Here is a 22,382-nt window from a genome sequence, read left to right on the forward strand (position 1 = left end):
GGATCCCGGGGGCTGTGCTTCTCTAACTCCCGTGTGCCCGGCCGGCACTCAGCGGGTCTCGCCCACAGGTTCCTGGGCGCCACCCCCCAGGGACGCTGGCCCCGCAGGTCCGGGGTGGGGCCCGGGTTCTGGATTCCCAGCATGCTCCTCACCTCTGGAGATGCACTCTGTCTCTCACCACAGTTCGGGTGGCACGGCCCTAGGGCGCCTGATCGTCACTCTTGAGGATTCTGAAGTACCTCCAGCCAAGGCCTTCCAGAACTTTCCTTGCTCCTGGGGCTTGCTATTAACTGACGGGGAGACGGCGCTCATTCACGCTGCAAATCCCTGCTGATGCGCTTTTCACAGAAGTGCGTGTCTCTGAGGCAGGCTGCACAGTGAAGGCTGCCGCTGGGCCTGGGGCAATGCACAAGGTCCTTGCTCTAGATCCTTCTCTCAGAGCCTCCAGCGCATCTGGGCTCGCTGCCTCTCCCAGCTGTCCCTTTGTGCGTCCCACCTGGCGTGTGCGCGCATGTGTGGGGGGAGGACAGCCGGACAGGCCCCGGAACGTGCCTGAACAGCCGTGGTCTTGTTCATTTTCGGGGTCACCTGGTGGTGACGGTGCTTTGGAAACCTGTTGCCCAGGTGGCCTGGGTTGCAGGGGGGCCCGGAGCGGGGATGCCGGTGAGGGGAAGGGAGCATTGGGTTTCCCCACAGGTGCAGGTCTGTCCCTCGGGGGTGGCCGGCCACCCCTTGCGGGGACGGCATAGATGCCTCGGAGGAAGGGGCTTCAGGCAGTCCAGCCTAACTGCATACCGTGTGTGCTTAAACATATGACAATGACAGTTGTGTAAATCAATAGACAGCATATCCCTTGAGGTCAGGTGCTGGAAGAGGTTGCTGTGAGTGTCCCTTTGACCAGGGGTCCCGGCCGGGATATTTGGCTTTGGAAGCGGCCCCGGGAGGTTGAGGAGCTTCCAGGGTCCCAGGCTCTGCGGGGAGGGGGCCCCAGAGCCCACGCACTCCCGGCTCAGCCCCCTGGCTTCTCCCCGGGGTGGGGGAGTCAAGGAGTGCTCCTTCATTCCGTCCTCACGACAACCTTGTGAGGTAGACGTCACTCCCTCGTGTCACAGGTGAGGGAATTGGGGCTCAGAGAGGCTGACCGAGCTGATTGGGGTCCTGTAGCGAGGAAGGAAGGGGGCCGGGATTCGGGACCAGCATTGAGGGCTCCGTGGCCACAGATGTGGGTGACGGCCGAGGGGAGGCTGATGGGACGGGAGGAGGCGGCACAACGTCGTGCGTACGTGTGAATTGGGCTATTTAAAAAGACGTGTAAAAAGCGCCTGGGAGAAGTATATCAAAATGGTGGCTTTGGGGAGGTGGGATTATAGGTGTTATCTTCCCCTTTCCTTCTATTTTTCTGTATTTTCCCAAGCTCCCAAGATGCCCATTTAATTTATGACAGGAAAAATAGACCCCTCTGCGTTTTAGTTAAAAAAAAAAAAAAAAAAAAAATACTGCCCGGAAGCAGCCCTGTGCCTCGTGAGAACACCGGCCTCCACCTGCACACCCACCGGCCTCCGGGCCAGACTCGGGGTCAGGGGGCTGGCGCGAGTGCTGCTTTGCATGTTAAGGGCAGACGGTGTCCCCACAGCGAGGGCTCTGTTGCGTGATGGTGCGTGTCTGCCCTGGATCCCCTCCCAGAAGGTGCGCAAGAGCCAGGGACGGGGGCCACCCTGTCATCCCACAGTGAGTCCCCGCGAGGGACGGCCTCTGCGGGCCTCCGGGGCCCGTGCCGTTGGCATGTCCAGGCTGGGCCGCCCTCGAGCCCCCCTTGGCACCCCACTCACTTCCCTCTGGGGCTCCAGAGGGAGCAGCGAACCGCCTACATCCCGGCTCCATGGGCTTGCAGGCGGACAGCGGGGGGACATGGGGTGGCCAGGGGACACAGGGCAGCCGGGGGACTCAGGAGTGGCTGGGGGACTCGGGCGGCCGGGGGACACGGGGCGGCCGGGGGACTCGGGAGTGGCTGGGGGACTTGGGAGTGGCCGGGGGACTCGGACGGCCAGGGGACACGGGGCGGCCGGGGGACACGGGGCAGCCGGGGGACTCAGGGTCCCCCAGCCGCGCCTCAGTCATCCAGGTGCTGCTCCTCCCAGGTGGACGTGGGGATAGCGCTGTACGGGTCCATGATGACCTTGGCGCAGCGAATGATCATGACCACGAGGAAGAGGCAGAGGAAGACGAAGCAGGCCAGGGTCAGCCCTTTGTCCACGTCCACGAAGACGGGCTCGGGCGTGGGCTCCTCCATGTTGGGGCTGCAGCTGCGGGCTCCTCCTCCAGCCCGGGGTCGACAGGTACCATTTTCCACGCCTGTGGGGAGCCAGGGCCGTGGGGAGGCAGGGCCACAGCCCGGCCGGGCGGGGGGCGGGGGGCGGGGGGGTCATGCCCCTGGAGCGACCCCTCGCCGCCCGGCCCCTCCTGAGGGCGTGAGGGGCCCGGGACACACGCATCCTCCCCGGGACCCAAAGGCCAACCTCGTGGGCGACCGCGGTCTGTGGCAGGGCCTGTGCCGCCCGGGCAGCGGGGACAGGTGACCGAGGACAGAGCTCCCGCACTTGTCCCTGCCGCCCGGCCCCGGGGAGGGCGATAGCATGACGCCTCTGGGTCTGCCCGGCGCCGACCCGGGGTGCTCAGAGCGGTGCAGGAACGAGGTCACGAGTGCGTTCGCTGCAGCAGCAGAAGCCGTTTGGCAGCGGAATGTTGAACGGAACGTATGGACGGACCGCACAGGAGCCCCTGTGCCGGACGGGGTCCCACGGAGGGTCTGCGCCCTCCCCCCACCGAGGGACAGGGGCGGAAGCCACAGGGGTCGTCAGAAGACCCGGTTGGGCGATCACAGGGACCCGCCTTGCGGGGAATGTCTGTCCCGCACGCCTTCACCTCCCTGCTGCGGGCGGTGACGAGGCCAGCGCGGTCAGGCCGTGTCCCAGGTGGGGATGCGCTCCGTGGTCCCTGGCCCCCGGGGCGGGGGGGGGGCCGTGCTCTGATGAAGGGGGTCTCCCCGGGGCAGGGCTGCTGTCCCCGCACACGTGGCCTCCGCAGGCCTCTCCCTCTGCTGGCGGGAGGCAGAGTGGGGACCAGTCTCCCCCGTCCCTCCGGACTTCAGGACCACACGGAGGTGAGCCTCGGGCCGGCAGGTCCCGGCATATCCATCACCGCCGGTGACCGTTCTTCCCCCTCGCTCAGATTCCCCCCGTCCCCAGAGGGCACTGACCTGCCGGTCGGAGCGGTCACCACGTCAGAAGGGCTGCCGGGTGGCCCGCGCTCTGGGTCAGGCTGCTCTGGGAGGGCGGGGGGTGGGTGGCCGGTCGTGACCGCGGGGAGCCAGCGACAGCGGCGGCCTTTCACTCAGGAGGAGGCACCTGTGCGGGTGGTGGCTGCAACAGAAGAGGACGAGAGCCCGTCACCTCCTGGGACACGCGGCCCCGGCACCACCTGGTCTGGCAGGAAGGGCTGACCCGGTGGCTCTTCACCGGGCACGGTGCCAGGGCCGAACGCTTTATTCTAGTGCTGCTTTTTCAATCTCCTTCTTTCTTTCAAAAGCTATAGCGTTTCAGGGGCGCCTGGGTGGCTCTGTCGGTTAAGCCTCTGACTCTTGATCTCAGCTCAGGTCTCGATCCCGGGGTCATGAGTTCAAGCCCACGTTGGGCTCCGTGCTGGGCGTGAAGCATTTATTAATAAATAAAAATTACAGCGTTTTACAATTTCTCGTAAAGTATACATCACGTAAGATTTTCCACGGTGTGCATTTCAGGGGACTAAGGACACTGGCAGCGTTGGGCCACCCACCAGCCCCACCGTCCGCCTCCTGAAGTCTTCATCCTGCAAAACTGAAACTCGGTCGCCATCAGACAGCTGGCCCCCGGGCACCCACCGCCTCCTTTCTGTCTCCGTGCACTTGGCTCCTCTCGGGACCTCACGGGAGTGGATGCTGCAGCCTCTGTCCCTTTCTGGCGGCTCACTTCAGTCGGCATCGTGTCCACCAGGCTCATCCGTGCTGTGGCAGCCGTCGGGCCTTCCTTCCTTGCTAAGCTGGGTAATATTCCGCTCCGTTCCTCCACGGATGGGTAGGTGGGCTGCTTCCAGCCCTTGGCCGTTGCGGACGATGCTGCTGCGAATCTGTGCGCGCGGGGGTCTCCTGGGGGCCCCGCTTCGATGCCTTGAGGTGCGTAGATCCAGAGCCGAATCGCCGGATCGCTGCTATTCTAGTCTGTTGTTACCTCTTACCCGTTTTTCTCTCGGGTTTTTGGTCTCTCTCTTGACCGTGGAAGCACGGAGTTGAGATTAGTATTTTATTTGTTCGTCTGATTTTTATTTCCTGTTTGTGACTTTTCCTTTATCCCTGAGTCCTGCGCCTGTGTCTCTGTTGTCTTCCTCCGCCCGATTTTCGTGACTAGTATTAGCCCTTGGTTGTTTCTCTGTTCCTGGCTGTGCTTACGTTTCTGTAACTGAGCTGCCAACGTTCGATGTCCTTTCGTTCCCAGTCATTACGGGTGAAGGCATTGGGGAGCTCATCCCAACTTCCACCTTCTTTCCCTGTTCTTTACGTTGTAGCCAGTTCTGTTATCTCACCCTTCCATACTGTTTTCTAATCTGCGTTTTCCGGTTCGACACATTCAGTGCTCGCCTGGGCCTGCGGCTGGGGTTGCCCGTCAGCGCAGATGTTCTCCAGTGCGACTCTCAGGAAGGAAGGGCTCGTGGGGACAATACTCCCTTCGCTCTTACCTGTTGGCTTCTTTGAAGGTAATGTGCCTGTGTGTCTCTGACCGCCTTAAAGATCTTCCCTCCGTCTTTGGTTCCCTGTGGATGATCTGGACACGCTCTTCTCTGTATTCCCCTCTTCAAACACTCGTCTGTCCTGTTCTCTCTTTCCCCTTTCCGGCCCTCCAAGTACACATAGGCCTTTTCGTTATGTCACTTTGTCTGTTACACTTTATTTCTGTGTTTGCTTTTCTTTTTATGCTGTTGTCTGAATGCTTTCTACCGAACCAGCTTCCGGTCCGCTAATCTTCTCTCCTGCTGTATCCAATTAGCTGCTAGAACTATCTATTCAAATGTTCATTTAAGCCATACTTTTCAGCTGTATAATTTCCATGTGAACCTTTAGAAAAATGTTCCAGCTCTCCAGTGGGATTTTCCACCTTGTTAGCTACTATCTTGAACACAACTCATCACTATTTTTTAAAGACCACATCTGATAACTCTAATGTCTGGGTCATCCGTGGGTTTGCTTGTACAGTTTTTTCTTTCTTTTGGTCCAGTTTCTTTTTTTCTTTCTAATTGTTTTTAACATTTATTCAGTTTTGAGAGAGAGAGAACGTGGGAGGGGCAGAAAGACAAAGGATCCGAAGCAGGCTCTGTGCTGTGAGCACAGAGCCCCATGCGGGGCTCGAACTCACAAAGTGTGAGATCACAACCTGAGCCGAAATCAGGAGTCGGCTGCTTAACCTTAAGACTGAACCACCCAGGCGCCTCTGTTGATGTCTTTCTTGATACATCTATGATAGAAATTTCACTGGGATGCCAAGCACTGATAGAACAATTGTCGTGGCTCCAGATGGCATTACCCTCGGGTACAGGAGGCTTACCGCTTTCTCTGGGAAGCAGCTAGAATTTAGGCAGGTGAGCTAATCCAATATGGAGCTGAGCTCACTCAGCTGGGGTCCACGTCTCGTTAACCAGGCTAGTGACCACGTCTGCTTTGACAACACTTCTGCGGTCTGGCGCTCCAGGGTTCTAGATCGAGAGGCTGGAGTTTCCCTGGGCTGTTTCTTGTTGGCATGCCTTGAATTCTAGATTTCGTCTCCAGGGCCTTGAGACAGGTGAGTAGCGTGTGAGGTGAACTGCTCAGAATTATCCAGCCGCTGATGTTTGAATCTCTGCGAGGGCAGGAAACCTAACGGCGCTGGTGGTTAGCTGACGGCCACTCGTGATTCCGCGGGAGCCCCGGCCTGGCGGGGAGGACGCCTGTGCCTGGTCAGAGTTCTCCTGCTCCTTTGCGCCGGGATTTCGAAAGATGGTCATTGTTGCAGCATTGTGGGGACGGTAAAAAAGGGACAACAAAGCGAACGTCAGTATTGCAGTGGTCACCGCCGTCACGGTCTGAATCTGTGTCGCCAAATACTCCGAGGCCGTTGAAAAGGAGCGCGTGCACACACACACACACAAACGAGGGCCAAGAAATTTTGCCAAGTGAAAGAGTGGAGGACCAGTCCTTCAAATATGACATAGTTCGTGGGAAGTAAAAAGAACCTTTGAAGGTCGATATGGATGCACGCACGTGTCGGGGGCGGGAGGTTGGTGCCCTGCTCACGGCTCGGCCGAGACCCACTCCTGCTTTAATTGTTCTGGAGGTTTAAGACAAGTGCAAACGATGTTGTAATTAGTGCCTACATCCCATCATGCAGAATCTGTACCCTATTACCTGAGCATATCTGCTTTGTCTTTTCCCCCCAGAAGTACACCCGTCTCCTGCAACCGCTAACCCACAGAAGCAATCCAGCTACCCTGCAGAAACACTACCTTGAGGGTGGTGTGCCTCTTCCTTTCCACGCATCCACAGAAATCCTAGAGTTCCTTGAACCGTACCCTGAAAACACATCTATCGCACACGCAAAGAGACTGGAATATGGGGAGCAGGAGTTCTCTCGGAGTCTCAGAGCAGTGAGAGCTGAACTTGGAGCCAGCCCGCCTTTCTGGCCCCGCCAGGCCTGTGCCGTGGGCTCTGGGGGGCTCTCAGGGAAGGAGGGATGTGCCGGACGCTCACACCAGGACTCGGTCCGGCCTCAGACACAGACTCTACGATCCCAGGCCCAGGATCTGCCGTAAGTTCTCATCAGACACCCTGCATAGGTTGTAGAGGTCAGACTTCGGAGAGGCTGCCTTTGGACCACCTCTGTCTTGTCTGGGGCCGGGGCAAGGGGCTCTAGAACCTTGCAGCATGCCCCAGATTATCTGTGTTTTCTGGATCCTTCTGGCTGGGACGAACGCCAAGGATGTGCACTCAGAAAAAGATTCGCCTTTCCGCCCTCCAGATGGAGTGTGCTCATTAACCTTAATTACCGGGCAGGCGCGTTCCCTCCGGCTCCATTTCAGAGAGAGGACACGACACCCAAGAGAGAGTGGAACGCAGAGCTCAGCCGTGCTATGGGAGCTGAGGACACGGCCCCCCCCGGAGGCCCGCTCAGGGGTCCCCAGCATCACGGAGTTGTCCTTGAGCACGGAGCCTGCACCAGCCAAGGGGTCCATCTGCCACCTTCTTGGGGAGGCGGGAGGTGAACCGGCTTCAGAGTCAGGGATTCTGGGTGGGAATGAGCCTCCAGGGAAATGGCTCTGGGCTTCCCGGCACACTTAGCCCAGCGCGCGGTCTTGGGATGGCGGGCTAGTGGCTCCAAATGGAGGCGAGTCCTGCCCAAATGCCACGGTCCAAATATAGAACCTGGAAGTAAGTATCTGAGTTGGGGCTTTAGGGAAAACTAGCAACAAGGGTACACAGATCCGCGATTTGCGTGTACATTCATGTCCCAGCCCAGGGCTGGGGTGAAACACTCAGGCCTCGCCGTCTGGGCCGGTGGGTTTCTTCGTCTCTGCGCCCGTGTGTGTCTTCGTCCGCTGGGGGGGACGCGAGCAACGGAATGCCAGCTTCTCCCAGTTCTGGAGGCTGGAAGTCCCGGGGGAGGATCTGGCGGGTTTGTTTCTTCCTGGTTTGTAGATGGTCACCTTGTCACGGCGGCCCTGCCTCAGTGTGTGCGCGCAAAGAGAAGGAGACCGCTCTCTCTTCTCTGTGTAAGGCCACCGTCTTATCAGAGTAGGACCCTGACCTTTACGAACTCATCTGACCTCCTGAAAGCCCTCTCTCATCGCCCTGGGTGTCAGGACTCCAACAAATGAATTTGGGGGCGGGGGGCACCATTCGGTCCGTGGCCACGTAGGAGTTCCCCGGGGAAGGGTCCGCGTCTGACTGGGGGGCACAGGGAGGCCTGGGGCCGGGCCAGGCCCGCACCCTGCGGGGGGTTGGTAGATGTCCGGAAGATGAGGACCAGTGTCTGGCTGTGGTCCCACAGACACCGATAGTAGGAGGACGGGGTGACTGGAACAGCCACTTATTGTTGTGGGGAGAAACGGCGGGCCGTGCGGACTCGGGGAGCTCATGCAGATACGCGGATGGGAGCTGCTCACGTGCCAGCACCAGCCGCTTCTGTAAATAGAAGAGCCATTGGGAAAGAGCCACCGGGAAAGAGCCATTGGGAAAGCCGAGTCAGGGTCAGGTCCCCAGATGGCAGACGGGTTACATGCACGGCGTGTGCTCAGGACAGAGCAGTCATCCGGTGTCTTAACCTCACACTGATCACATTGTCCTGCGTGCCTCTACTTGGTGGCCTCCCTCCTCTGTCAGGGGGATTAGCAGGCTGGTCAGAGGGAGGGATGGGTGCGTGTTCAGAGATGATTAAGACGGTGACATCTTCCAGATGGACGAGAGGCGTGGAGGTGATAGGATCCATGCAATATTGTGGTTACGACTTGTCTCCCGATATTCATCCGTTCACTTAGAAACAGAGTGCGCGAAAGCGGGGAGGGACAGAGAGAGAGCGAGAGAATCCCAAGCAGATTCCGCATCGTCAGCAAGGCCTTCCAATATTGAAACCTCTCTAATCTCTAAGGAACCTTCCAGAACAAGGAGGCAGAATGAAGCAGCGGTGTTTTGGATAAAAGGCAAGAGAACACGTCTGCCAAGAGCATGCCTCGTCACCGCGCCATGCCTTGATGAGCCCTCGCACGGTTCTGCTGTGTCATTCTATGATAGATGCTGCTGCGGCTGGTGTCCCTCGGATCTGGGGTTCCCTTCGTGCAGCGAGCTCAGCTCCCAGCCTCCGCGCGGCTTGCTCCCGGCAGCTCACATCTACGGTTTCTTACCAGCCAGCCCTGGGGTTACTGCAGCTGCTCCCTCCCGTGCGTGCAGAGAGCTGGGCGTCCCCGGGAGCTTACGACACCCGTGCCCTCAAGGGCCCTCCGCCCATCCAGATTGCAGAAGATGCTACCATCAGGACATTCGCTGTCAGGAAAGCGTGTGCTGGACGGGAGGCGCCGGGGGTGGGACCGGACCGCCTTCTGCCAGTGCCGTACAGATTAGCTGGGTGGCTCTGGGATTCCCCCAGCCATCTCAGCAGAAGCCAGGAACAGAAATGACATCCTCCAGAAAAGACCTTTGGAAGACTGTCCCGTGGAGTAGGGAGAAGCCCTGTGACACACATGGGCAATACACACAGGCTTTGAGGCTGTTATACCAGTAGAAACGCTACCAGCGTGGGCCGAAAAGGACAGAGAAGAGATTGCATGAAAGGTGGCCGCTGGGCTCTCAAACTTCTACAAGCAGAACACAGGCTGGTAGGGACAGTTGCCATCAACGTGTCCCACCCTTCAGGAACACAGAAGGATGATCCTTAGGGCAAGGGCCTGGGCCCAGAGGGCTACGGATTATTCCCAGGCCCTGAAAACGAATGGCTTTCCTGGTGGAGTTTTAAAACGGCTCCGGACGGTGACTCCTTTCTTTTAATTCGTTTTCTCTTTTGAAATGGAAATGTGTGTAACTGTTATCCTGTGCCTGTCCCACCAGTGTATTGTTGGAGCGGATAGCTCATTTTCCGGGTCCCCACAGGTAGAAAGGGATTTGCCCCAGGATAGATCATATGCAGAATATCACCGACACCTAACTTAGACAGTCGAGAAAAGATTTTGGGTTCGGGTTGATGGTGTGATGGGTTGGAATGGGGTGAACACATAGAGGATGGGCTGGAATCTTTGGAGGCCAGAGAGTGGGCTGCAGGAGGCCGAGTAACAGCCCCGCGAGAAATCCATAGCGAATCTTTGGGACCTGCAAATGTCACCTCAAGTAGCACAACAAACTTCGCAGATGTGATTGAGTCAAGGGTCTCGAGATGGGGGGATTCTCCTGGGTTTCCCGGGCCACACGGAATCACAGCGGTCCTTGCGAGAGCGACGCGGGGGCAGCTCTTGACCGTAGCGGGGAAGGAAATGTGGCCGTGGAAGCAGAGAGGGGGCGATGGGGCCAAGAATGGGCTCTCCCAGAAGCCACCGGAAAGAACCAGCCTCAGTTCCTGCCCCCCGCCCCAGACTCATTTTGGACTTCTGACCTCCAGGACTGGAGCAGCCTGCAATTACGTGGTTCCAAAACACCCGGGCTTGCAGCAGTTTTGTGCACAGGCAAGAGGAAGTCCCGATCCTTTTGATTCTGACATCCGGTCTCTAAAAGGCATAAGGCTATTTTTGCCTTCTTTCCCCATGATTGGAGAACCGGAAACCAACCAACCAAGGGCACACAAGAACACGCTGTCTGGCTACTGGGCGAGGGGTGACTCACGAGCAGGCCGTCAGAAAAATAAGCTTCCTTAAAAGGGAACTGAAAGCCAAAACGAGGGGGAACGTGTATACCGGCCTGGGCGCCGATGCAGTCAGACGAGGCAGCCATACAGCTGGGGAGAGGGGTGGGTGGGGGGAAGACATCGCACAAAGACGTGGAGAGCTGCCGTGGTGGGGAAACTGAGGCACGGGCCCTGGCTCCAGAAGCCCCAGCTCTTCCCCGCCGGCTGACCCACCATGCACCACAGCAGCGAGAGGCCAGAGCAAGGACGTCGGCCGGGACCCCAAGACACAATGGGAGGGGACAGGGCAAGGCCATTCTTGTCTTCCCACTAAAAGATCTGTGTTTTGAAGTGACCCTAGTGAACTTCTCTTCCTCACAAAATCACTCTCCAGGGGCGCCCGGGTGGCTCAGTCCCTTAAGCATCTGACTCTTGATTTCGGCTCACGTCATGATCTCACGGTTCATGAGATCGAGCCCCGCTCTGGGCGGGATTCTCTCTCTCCCTCTCTCTCTGCCCCCTCCCCCACTTGCTCAACACTGTCTCTCTCAAAATAAATAAATAAACTTAAAAAATAAGATAAAATCAAAGATAAAATACAATCGCTCTCCAACATAAAACACCTTGAAAATCACCAAAAAGCCAAGGGTAGCACCACACTTCTCCAGAATGCTGCGTGAGGCAGTGCGACGTCACGGGAAAACTCAGACTCCGGAGACTCACTGTTGACTAGCATAGCCCCCGGAAGACATTGCCCCATTCAGTCCCAGTCCCCTTGCCTGTAAGATGGGGGTGTCCTGGGGGTCCTTTTCCGGGCCACGTCTTCCCTTCGCCCGTGAGCACAGGACAGAACGTACCTTGCAGGCTTTCAGTTACTCCCGGTCTGCTCCGAGCCTGCCCGCTGTCTGTTTTACCTCTCGGGTATCCCCCCACATTCGTGGGGACCCCCATATTCGGACCTGTGCCTGCCTGGATTCAGCTTGCTTCGGGGCCCCCTCTGTTTGTCAGCACCCGTCTTCGGCACATGACTTCAGCGTGCAAATGCGGATCTGGGGTCCGGGCCACCTGACGTCTGCTGTGCTGGGCGAGAGCTGCTCTGGTTCATCTGTCCCTCACTCTGTGTCCCCGTCTGGCCTGAGCTTTGTCCCCACGGGCGACAGCATCCCCCGAGGCCCTCCCCACGGCGGCCCCATCTGTGCCTTCCACGGCACGGCTCCAGCCCACACCTGGCCCCGGACAACCCCGACCTCTGGGGCAGGAGGTCAGGGTCCTGTCCACACTCTGCTCCGTTCGGTGCCTCTGCTATTTCCAAGCTTCCTGGGAATTAACGAGAAATTTTCTTATGCCACAAGTAAAGAAAAACAAGCGAATGCAAGTTATCTTCCAGCCCTTCAAGCAAAACAAAACGGCTTTAAGACGCACCTTTTGTACCACGAAAGGAGCCAAAGTGAAGAATCCAAGGGGAGGAAACCAGGAAGAGAAGATTAAAACCAGCAAGGCAATAATCTACAGCATAGACAACTGTAATACAGGCAGAAACACGGCGACGCAAATGTTAAAAATAATTAAAAAAAATTTTTTTTTTCAACGTTTATTTATTTTTGGGACAGAGAGAGACAGAGCATGAATGGGGGAGGGGCAGAGAGAGAGGGAGACACAGAATCGGAAACAGGCTCCAGGCTCTGAGCCATCAGCCCAGAGCCCGACGCAGGGCTTGAACTCACGGACCGCGAGATCGTGACCTGGCTGAAGTCGGACGCCTAACCGACTGCGCCACCCAGGCGCCCCAAAACTAATTTTTTTTAAATAAAACTTACATAATCTAAAGGCTTTATCGATATAATTTGTATCTAGAATTCCATATTATTTCAATGAAAGTTAGTGGGGGGAAGTGGAAGGAAATTAGAGCACAAGCCATTTTTTATATTATCTGGGCAGGCCAGTAAGTATTATTGTAATATTGATAGAAAATCACACGTTCAGATGGGTTTAAACATTTAAAATAACAGTGGTGGAATGAGAGGAAATGTGTGAACAGTATGACTGATAAGCTGAGTAGACATTTTGATGGCCGACATGTTATTTTCGAGTACACGTTTTTCAAAACGCACGTTTTCAAAATACATGTTATTTTCAAATATCCACGGAACACTTACAAAATTGATTTAATATAGGGCTACAAAGAAAAACGTGGGTACGTTTTAAAAAGTGGAATTTGGGGGGAGCGCCTGGGTGACTCGGTTGAGCGCCTGACTCTTGCTTTTAGCTCCAGTCATGATCTCGCGGTTCGTGAGATTGAGCCCCGCGTGGGGCTGTGCTGACGGCTCAGATTGCGATTCTCCCTCTCTCTCTCTGCCCCTCCCCCGCTCACACTCTGTCTCTCTCTCTCTCTCTCTCAAAAAATAAACATTAAGAAAATTTTAAAAAATATATAATTACTGAGTTTGCTAAAAAATTAAGCCGCAATTACAAAATACTCAGAAAATCATTCTAATGAGCATAGCACCTATTAAAATGTAGGGTGAGGGGGACAAGAGCTGTTCACTACATGCAGGGGAAAGATCGTACCTTTCATTATTATGAAACAAAAAAATGAGATTCAGTGAAACAAGGCATCCGCTGAGGCAGTTATATAAACAGCCTCGAGAAAATCCAGAAGATGAGATTAGTAGAATTAAGAGGAAAAACGAGTAACTCGCAAAACAGAAAACCAGCTGAATTAAAAATAAGCCACGAAGAAATCTCTGAAATAGTTCGAACTTGGACACACGTCTGCTAAGTTTATTCCGGGGAAAAAAAAGAGAAAGGGCACATGCGAATCTTCAGGAAACGGATCTAAGCACAGATAAGAGGGTTACAGACACCAGGCAGCGCTTTGTGAAACTCGCCACTGCATGTAGAAAAGTCAGTGATCTGTTTTCTAGAACGAGAGTGGTCAAAACTCACCCAAGATGTAGAGAAGCCCAAACGACACAACCACCGCGGGGGGTGGTCGACAGTTGTCTGTTTGGCCCAGGTTGGGCTGGTGTGCAGCGGCCAGGGCAAGGCCAGGTCCGTGGTCTGCATGGGCATCGTGGCGTACCTGGGGCTCCCCGGGGTGGGGGCACCTCTTCTTGTCCTGAGAGCTGGGGGGAGCCTGGCGGCTTCTCTCCTGTATATTTACGTTCCTCCTGGCCACGCAGGGGCTGCAGAACGACACATGTCCTGGGAACACTCCTCTCGAATGCTCAAGCTCCAGCATCATCTACTTGGAGTATGTTTCTTGCGATGAAGAAGTCCCCAGGGTGCTTGCTTATGACCAAAGGGCTAGTCTGCTCATGCCTTCCAGATGGAGAGGCCCCTTGAGGCCAAAGGAGGCCACAGCACCGGGAAGCTGGTAGACAGCGGAGTCCACTCCGGTCCCCGTGGTAACAGCTCCTTCCGCTCAGGTGGTCCTGCGAGGGAGTTTCCCAGCATTCCTCAGAGTTCTGCCAGGAGTCTCTGGGTTCACCCACACACGTGGGCCATGTTCCTGGGGCACAAGCTGGCCTCCAGGATGACCACCTGGGACTGGCCCAGGGGCCACAGCACCAGGGACTGGAACCATTCGTCTCTCAAGATAACCCGACTCCTGGTCCTGCCCCAAAGCCTAATGCCTTCATCCCCATGGTGGTTTTATGTCAGGGGCCGTGTCGTCATTTAGGAAAACCGTGAACTGCTGAAGGTTTCTCTCACTCGAATCCTGGTGGGAAAGGGGGTAGAGACTGGATCCGTTTCCCTTCCTGGGGCTCCCAGGCTCCTCGTGCAACTATGCCAGCCTCTCCCGGCATCTCCCAAGCTCTGTCATCAGCGCTGGTGCTAAATTTCCACCTTTCTGGATGTCCTGTGTCACAGAACCGACGTGGCCCTTTTATTTTTATTTATTTATTTTTTTAATTTTTTTTTTAACGTTTATTTATTTTTGAGACAGAGAGAGACAGAGCATGAACGGGGGAGGGTCAGAGAGAGGGAGACACAGAATCGGAAGCAGGCTCCAGGCTCCGAGCCATCAGCCCAGAGCCCGACGCGGGGCTCGAACCCATGGACCGCGAGATCGTGACCTGAGCTGAAGTCGGACGCTCAACCGACTGAGCCACCCAGGCGCCCCCAACATGGCCCTTTGAAATGTCGGCCTTCGTCTCCGCTTTCATCACGAAACTCTGAAGACTGTGCTCCAGCTCTCCAGGGCGGGGGCTCCACCAACCTGCCCAGGGCACGCGTTTCCTGTCTCTGTGTCTACTCGGCATGTGGCAAAAAGGGACACTTTGTTTTGATAGTGTGTCCCCCAAATTAATGAAAGTCCCCTCCTCAAGCTAGACAGCTCGGTTTCCTGTGTCTGCAGGGCGGACGGACAAAAGCCTGCAGTCTTGAGAACTAGGGAAGAGATGTCTCTTTTCCAAAGAACACGCTTCGTATGTTCCCAGCCTGAATTGAGACGTTCACCCGCAGCGGGGGGCTGCTGGCCGACAGCTACTCACCGCGATTGCGGAAGTCATCAGAGCCTTGGTTTTTGGATCAGCGGTCTCGACACAGAATCAGAGGCGAAGACTTCTTCGGTCACCCGATCCGGTGCCCGCAGGCAGAATCAGGAGACCGAAGCTCGGAGAGGCAGGTGATCCGATCCGGGGTCCCCCCCACGGGCCCCGAGCCCTTGAGTTCCGGTGGTGGGTGAGCGCACGCCTTGTCGTCACCCCGGGTACCTCCCACTAGACTCTGGTCTGTCCTTGAGTCCCTTCCGGTGGCAGAAGGCAGCTCCGGTGCCAGGACACGAGGGAGAAAACTCCTCTCGTGTTTCAGTCTGCGGCAACGATGAGCTGGGCCTCTGTTCGGCGATGGGCTGCACAGTCGCACAGTCCTTGGGGAATTAAGGAAACACGTAGGAAACGAGACAAGACCGCCAGGGGTGAGGCCCGGTGCAGATCCACACGGACAAGGGGTTGGACTCCGATTCTCCAATTGGGATGTTGGCTGCGGCTTTCTGGTTAAAAGCTCCCACCCAGTTAAGGACAAAGTGGGACGATACACTTAGTACCTTACATAGAAAATGGGACGATAATGATACGGGGCCCCACAGGGTCGCTGTGAGAATTGAACAAAGTGCGTGAAGCTCCTAGCACAGTGCCTGACACACGGCACCAATGTGGCCCACGCGGTAAATTTAGCTCTTTTCGTTAGTTCTAGGAATCTAACAATGGCCAGGGTTTCCCAAAATATACACGTGTTTTTCTCCTTTGTCTCTCAATAGATCCTCACGTGGAACCAAATTTATATCCTGGAACAAATCCTACTTGGTATATTATCTTCTGACAAATACGTGGCTGGATTTTTAAAAATTTTTTAATGCTTATTTATTTTTGAGAGAGAGAGAGAGAGAGAGACAGAGCGTGAGTGAGGGAGGGGCAGACAGAGAGAGAGGGAGACCCAGAATCCGAAGCAGGCTCCAGGCTCCCAGCTGTCAGCACAGAGCCCGACGCGGGGCCCGAACCCACGGACCACGAGATCCTGACCCGAGCCGAAGTCCGACGCTCAACCCACTGAGCCACCCAGGCGCCCCAATGGTGAACCCTCTTGATCTAGAACGTCAAGACTTTCTTCAGCTCCAAGAAATTTTGTCTATTTTTTTCTTTTCAATATCCTCTTGGGTCTACCTTTCTCGTCTTATGACACAGACACTGAGTCTTGGGACTCCCTGTGCCAGGCCTGTTTTTCTCTTATAGGTTGTCCTCTTCCCCACACCGCTAACCTTGAAGGGTCCCTCCGTTGTCTCAGCCGGGTTTCCCGCTCCTCGCGGCCCCCGTTTATCCTTCTGTTTTGTCCACAGAGCTTTGAATCTCAGACGTTTTCCTCTCTTCTCAAGTGGTTGTTAGGTCAGAGTAGCTTGTTCTTGTATGGACTGGCATTTTAACACTTCATAAAATCCGTCTTCCTGGGCGCCCCCACTGAGATTTAATTTTTCCTCCTGTTCCCTCATGGCCTTTTTTTTTTTTTTTTTTAATTAAAGGGCATTTATTCCAAATGCGTCGGGCTCTGTGCTGACAGCTGGGAGCCTGGAGCCTGCTTCCCTAGCCGACTGGTGTCCTTCCACAGCCGACTGGTTTGATCCACCTTCTCTAACAGCCAGGCGGCGAAGTCCCCGGTGCACGGGGACTGATGGGGAGTCAGTGCAGGGGTGTTTGGGCCAGAAGCCAAAGCAGATTAACACCCCCTCCCCTCCTCTCACCCCGCCATCAGGGGAAGACACAGAAGCCAGTCCCCAGGTGCAGTCGGTACAGAAGGACCGGGAAGGCGGCCTGGTCGGGCAGCTCCGTGTGGCCTTTGGGGGGGGGGGGCGGTTATAGCCCCTTTGTTGGTCCTCTGCTGTCCGCTCCTCCGGACCCAGCTCTTGAGGTCTTGTGAGGGTGTCTGGGTCAGGATGGAGAGATGCTTGTGGGGAAATAGGGAAGCGATTCCAGGGAAGGCAAAAAAAAAAAAAAAAAAGAAAAAGAGAGAGAGAAAACTGTACTTTTGTAGTCTTCCTGTCCACGCGCGTTTGCTGTGGTGGCCCCAAGTACCCCTCTCCCCTCGGCCTCCCTGCCTCTGCCCTGAGGACAGACGCTCTCCTTCATTTCCAAAGCAGTCCGTGCGTGAGGCCCTGTGGCAAAGGCAAGTGGCCCCAGGTGAGACCCGGCCCAGCGCTCACGCTGCACATTCTCAGCGTCCCCCAGCCCTGCCGCGGGCACCTGGCGCTCCGACCCTGCGCCTTCCGTGCTCCGCTGGGGGCAGTGACACCCCGCTCTCCGTAGGGCCAGCCTTGGACACCGGGGTGAGCGCTCGGGCACTGATAGCCAGTCTGCTGCCACCGGCGTCTTGTCTTACGGAAATCCCGACGGTGCCCCACGGAGGCTGCATTTTAAATCTATTTTTCGCCTGGTAATTTCAGTGGGATACACAGAGCGGATGGAAGGAAATGACCAGTCGATTCGTCATTTTTAAATGAGCGGGATCCCCACCCCCCCACCGCCTTGCTTGTCTGTCTGTTAACTGGTTTGTTCTTCCTAGTTTATTCATAGGGTTCGTGGTTTATTGAGATTTATTGAGTGCACACAGCAGATGTATTTAAGATTTACTTCTGTCTCGTGAAATACGTCGGTTCCTACACGTTGCCCCTGACTTTTAAATTTCAGCTTCTTCCTTAATGTCACAAAACGACCACGAGCACAGCAAACTTGACACGAAAATGCACGTCTGTTTCCCACAGCAGGTTGAATGCCCTTTAGAGGCACCTGCTGTGCGGGCAGCGGGACACTTATCGATACCTCGTCTCCCACTTCATGCTTTTAATTTGTTTTAACTTTCCTTTTAAGGTTATTTATTTTTGAGAGAGAAAGTGTGAGCGGGGGAGGGGCAGAGAGAGGGAGACACAGAGTCCGACGCAGGCTCCAGGCTCTGAGCTGTCCGCACAGAGCCCGACGTGGGGCTCGAACCCATGAACCGCGAGATCACGACCTGAGCCGAAGTCGGACGCTTCACCGACCGAGCCACCCAGTAAGTTTTCTGTTTATCTTTTAAATTGATTAGCATTAAAATGTTTATGCTGCCTGGGTTTGCTTACACTCAAATAAGCTGATGTTATCCGTGACAAAATGTTTTTAAAATAATAGTAATCCATTAGGAGGGTGGCCGACTTTGGTCTCTTGAGGTTTTTACGGGGAATCTCAGTGTAATTACTAAGAACAAGTAAATCGAAGAGATGTAAAATTTTTTAATGTTTTTAGGTACAGAATTGTGGAATCGTTGCATCGCACACCTGAAACTGGTAAGACTGCGCCACGACAATTAGAGCTAAATAAAGAAAGTAACGAAAGAGAAAAGGTCTTAGGCCAAAAAAATGGTTTTTGGACAGCGTGTGATCTGATCGTTGACTGGGTCAACCCTGACGGCCGACGGGGTCGTTCTGCTTTGAAATGTCTCTTTCCCGTGTTAGTATTTGCATCCGACTTCCCGGCCGGCAGGGGTGACCCCACAGCCTGACTCTGCAGGCTGCAAGCTCTCCCTCCACACCTCCTCTCCGGCCTCCTCCTCCTCCCCAGGCAGACGGCCGGGTGCGCGAGCATCGGGCAGTCCTCAGATCCACTCGGTGTCCCCAGGGGCCATGCCGGCTTCCGCTCCCTGGAGGGGTGACCACTGGGCCGTGCCTGGTCCCTCCCCGACCTTCGGGGGGTGGGCCCTTTGCCTGTTTCCAGACCCCGGCCATGAGCTCCCTGTCTCCCAACCCCGGGCCTCTGCGCCTCTCACGTTTGCGTCACGTAGTGATGTGTGGGTGCCCACAGGGGCACGGCCTCGGGCTCGCCGTCACGTCACCTCTGTGCCATTTCTCCTGCACATGGTGCCCCGGGCGGGCTCCTCTGAGGGTCCCACAACTTCCCTCGGGTTAGCCCAAGAGTGAGCCACTGGGCCAACACTTGTGAGCCCCTCACATGTAGCGGGTGTTTTGAAAGCCCGTAAGGTGAGACCCCGAGACTAGTGTGAGGCTGGGACACCTGACAACCTCACTCTCCTTGTCCCCTTTCTCCTTCCCACAGTCTCCTCGGCCAGGGGGACAGTCAGGCTCTCTGTTTCCTCCACAGGCATGCTCCACGTCTGCACTTGACATGGCTGGGGCGCCCCGGGGCAGGCACAGACCTTGAGAGGCAGTGTCAGGAAACTTACGGAACAATTTGACATTGCGGTGGCATCCAGTGGGTGCTACCAGACTCTCTCCTTGGACGGGACACGGACGAGCCGGGTATGAGTCACACGGTCCGTGCTGAGCGTGGGTCGTGCACAGTAAAGCCGTGTGCGGGTCTGTGACAGATTGGAAACCCAGGGGGGGAGCCAGCTGGAGAGTCTGAGGAGCCCTGCTCTACGTCCCAGTCCCCTTCTGTCCCGGGTCCCCCAGCGCTGCGACCTGGCCACACGGGGGTGTGGGGGCATCCTCGCCGGAGGACGCAGAACTCTGTGATCGTGACGGTGCAACGGAGATGCACCTGTGCCAGAACATCCTGTGTTCCCTTGGCCTTCTGGCTTTCCAGAGCAATACCGACTTGACGAAAACATTCCAGTAGGGGACAAGGCTGAGTGAGCCACGCTCCGCGCAGCGGGTCATAGGCCGGTCGGGCCGGCTGGGGGAGAAGGTCAGGTGCACGGGAGTACAAAGGATACATATATATAGTTTGAAACGTCTCTTTTACGTGTATCTCCACCCAGTCCGAGATACGAAAGCTGTCCTCACCCAGGGACCTTGGTAGAAAACGGATGACAGTGTGGACTTTCGCTGCCGGCAGCGACATTCTCTGTGTAAACAAGCAATTTCATCCCAAAGGCCCGCTTCCCAGCTCTCTTTGAGCGGCCTTTCCGCCGTGATGGGCCTGCGGGGGTCAGTCCCGGCTCCCTCCAGCATGCGGGCGAGGGCTGCGGTCCTAACTTCCTGAGAGTCATACTTGGGCACGTCTCTTGTCCCCTTGGGAAGCAGACGAGGCATCGGACCTGAAAACCACCCACGCCGCCAGCCCCGACACGCGGAGAAGACGCGGCACCCTGAATTCACCCGGAGTTTATGGCATCTTTCCCCGTGTCAACCACAAAACACAAAACAAATTCCGTCTGATCCAGCAACTCAGCGACGCACCTGAAGGCAACCCCAGGCTCCCGAGGAGGACGCGTCATGTGCACGGACGGCACGCCCGGCCGGTGGGGGTGGGGTGGGTGGCGACTGACGAAACCAGGAGCCCCCCATCTCTGGACCTCGGGACCACGGCTTCTGGTACGCCGTGTTTTCAAAGAAATGGGTCCATTTTATCTCCATTGTCCAACTTCCTGCGAGAACCTGTTCATGCTTCTCTCTCAGCATTTTCCAACGTCTTGAGAATCCACTGCAGCGATGCCTTGGGAGTCCCGATGGGGGCAACCTGCACGTTCTTTCCGTTTTCTACACCGGTTCACGAGTTTCCGTGATATTTTCTTTTCCTCAAAATTTATCTATTTATTTGTTTATTTGTTTATTTAGAGAGCCAATAGGGGAGAGTCAGTGAGACAGAGAGAGAACGAGAGAGAGTCCTAAGCAGGCTCCACACTGTCAGCACAGAGCCCGACACCAGGCTCAATCCCGTGGCCCTGGGATCATGACCTGAGCCGACATCAAGAGTTGGATGTTAACCGCCGAGCCACCCAGGCGCCCCCATTGATGGTTTCAAAAAGCTCACTCCAGGCTTTATTGTACATTGGCTTTCTATGGGATTGATTTCTACCCTCACCTTCCCTGTGCCCTTCCTTTGGTTTTCTTTGGGTTTTCTTTGCCGTTCTTTTTCTGGTTGACTCTGTTGGAAGCGTGCATCCCTTGAGGCTGGACCTGCCTCCTCTCCCAACTGACACACACAGAACTACACCCTCCCCCATGGTACTGCTCCGACGTGGGCTCGACGTACTTTCTAATTTACGTTGTGATTTCTCTGTGACCCATGGGTGGTATCTATTTCTTTATTATTTTTTAAATGTTGATTTATTTTTGAGAGAGAGAGAGAGAGAGAGAGAGAGACAGAGCACAAGTGGGGGAGGGGCAGAGAGAGAGGGAGACACAGACTCCGAAGCGGGCTCCAGGCTCTGAGCTGTCAGCACAGAGCCCGACACGGGGCTCGAACCCACGACCTGTGAGATCACGACCTGACCCAAAGTTGGATGCCCAACTGACTGAGCCCCCAGGCGCCCCTAAGAGTGTCTTGCTGGGGCACCTGCGGGGCTCAGTCGGTTGACTGTCCGACTGTTCGGCTCAGGTCATGATCTCATGATTTGCGAGTTTGAGCCCTGTGTCAGGCTCACTGTGGTCAGCACAGAGCCTGCTTCAGATTCTCTGTCCCTCTCTCTCTGCCCCTCCCCCTGTTCGTGTTCCCTTTCAAAAATAATAAAAAAAAAAATTAAAAAAATAGGAAATAAATGTGTATTACTTATTTCCCAAACATCTAGAGCGATACGTTCCTGGGATTGATACCTAGTGTCATTCCACTCCAGAGGCTGGTCCCTACCTCTCCGTGTCTGCCCCACAGTCTCCAACAGGGCGTTCTCTCAGTCCCTAAGGGGCAAGGACCCCGGTCCTCGGTGTTCCCTCGATGTACCTGACGCACTTGGCCCCTCCAAGCCTCAGCTGGGAGACGGAAAATCGGGAGACACAGACCTCACTACCCTGTCTTGTACCAGCCTCCGCCATGTTCGTCCGGCCTTTCGTTCCTTCCCCTGGGCCAACGCGTCCTTCTCGAATGCAGCTAACATCTCATTAAGGACGTGGGCAAAGCTCTAAGCCACAGCAGAAATTTATGCGCCAATGCCTCTACATCGGTTTGTGATATGCTAACTAAAAAAGGAAATAGGGGAGCTTGGAAAATTTTCTTCTCAAGCAAATAACCTGACTCGCAAGGCTATTATCCTGCTGCATAGTCATATTTTTGATTGTCAGGAACCGACTATTAGCATGGCCTTTCTTCCCGCACGCCCGCTGGAGCATTCTGACCCGCTCCCAGGCAGGCTGTTACTTTGGATGAAGGTCGCACACCCGGGGACGGGAAAGAGAAAAGCCCACGAAGTTTCGCGGGAAGATTTCCCACCTTACAACAAGAGAGCGGGTCTGCGCGCGGTGAGGACAGCGGCTGCTGGTGTCCGGGCACAATTCCAGTTTGGAGAAGGGTCCCAGGTGGGAGCAGTGGCAGTGGGGTTGCTATGGTTACCAGGCTAAGCCGCTTCCCTTTCTCAGGGGCCTGAGGATGTGGGGCTTCTGGGGCCACAGTGGGCCGGGGGCAGGGGGACCCAAGGGGTTCTGGGGAACGCGAGTTCCTGTGTTTGGAGGGACGGGCGTGGGGGCGGTCAAGCTACAGGAATGGGTGGAATCTGACCGCGACATTGAAGGCCCAGACGTGCAGTCGGCCAGCGGAGAGGTGC

At 55.8% G+C, this 22,382-nt stretch overlaps 1 protein-coding gene and 1 long non-coding RNA gene across 2 annotated transcripts; one reads left to right on the forward strand and one right to left on the reverse strand.

Moving 5' to 3' along the window:
* Positions 1-1,378: 1,378 nt before the first annotated feature.
* CTXND1 (cortexin domain containing 1) lies at positions 1,379-3,472 on the reverse strand. The gene is made up of 2 exons (XM_040493463.1): positions 3,257-3,472; positions 1,379-2,352 (listed from the first exon to the last, which is right to left on the reverse strand). The coding sequence occupies exon 2, from the start codon at positions 2,288-2,290 to the stop codon at positions 2,111-2,113; it is 180 nt and encodes a 59-aa protein (XP_040349397.1). The 5' UTR covers positions 2,291-2,352; positions 3,257-3,472; the 3' UTR covers positions 1,379-2,110.
* Positions 3,473-5,451: 1,979 nt separating this feature from the next.
* LOC121042278 (uncharacterized) lies at positions 5,452-7,075 on the forward strand. Its single transcript, XR_005796072.1, has 2 exons — positions 5,452-5,864; positions 6,499-7,075. It is a non-coding gene; the product is annotated as an uncharacterized LOC121042278 (long non-coding RNA).
* Positions 7,076-22,382: the final 15,307 nt, after the last annotated feature.

The sequence above is a fragment of the Herpailurus yagouaroundi genome, unplaced genomic scaffold (assembly GCF_014898765.1).
Source record: "Herpailurus yagouaroundi ecotype Mexico unplaced genomic scaffold, PumYag 185, whole genome shotgun sequence".
NCBI lineage: Eukaryota > Metazoa > Chordata > Mammalia > Carnivora > Felidae > Herpailurus > Herpailurus yagouaroundi.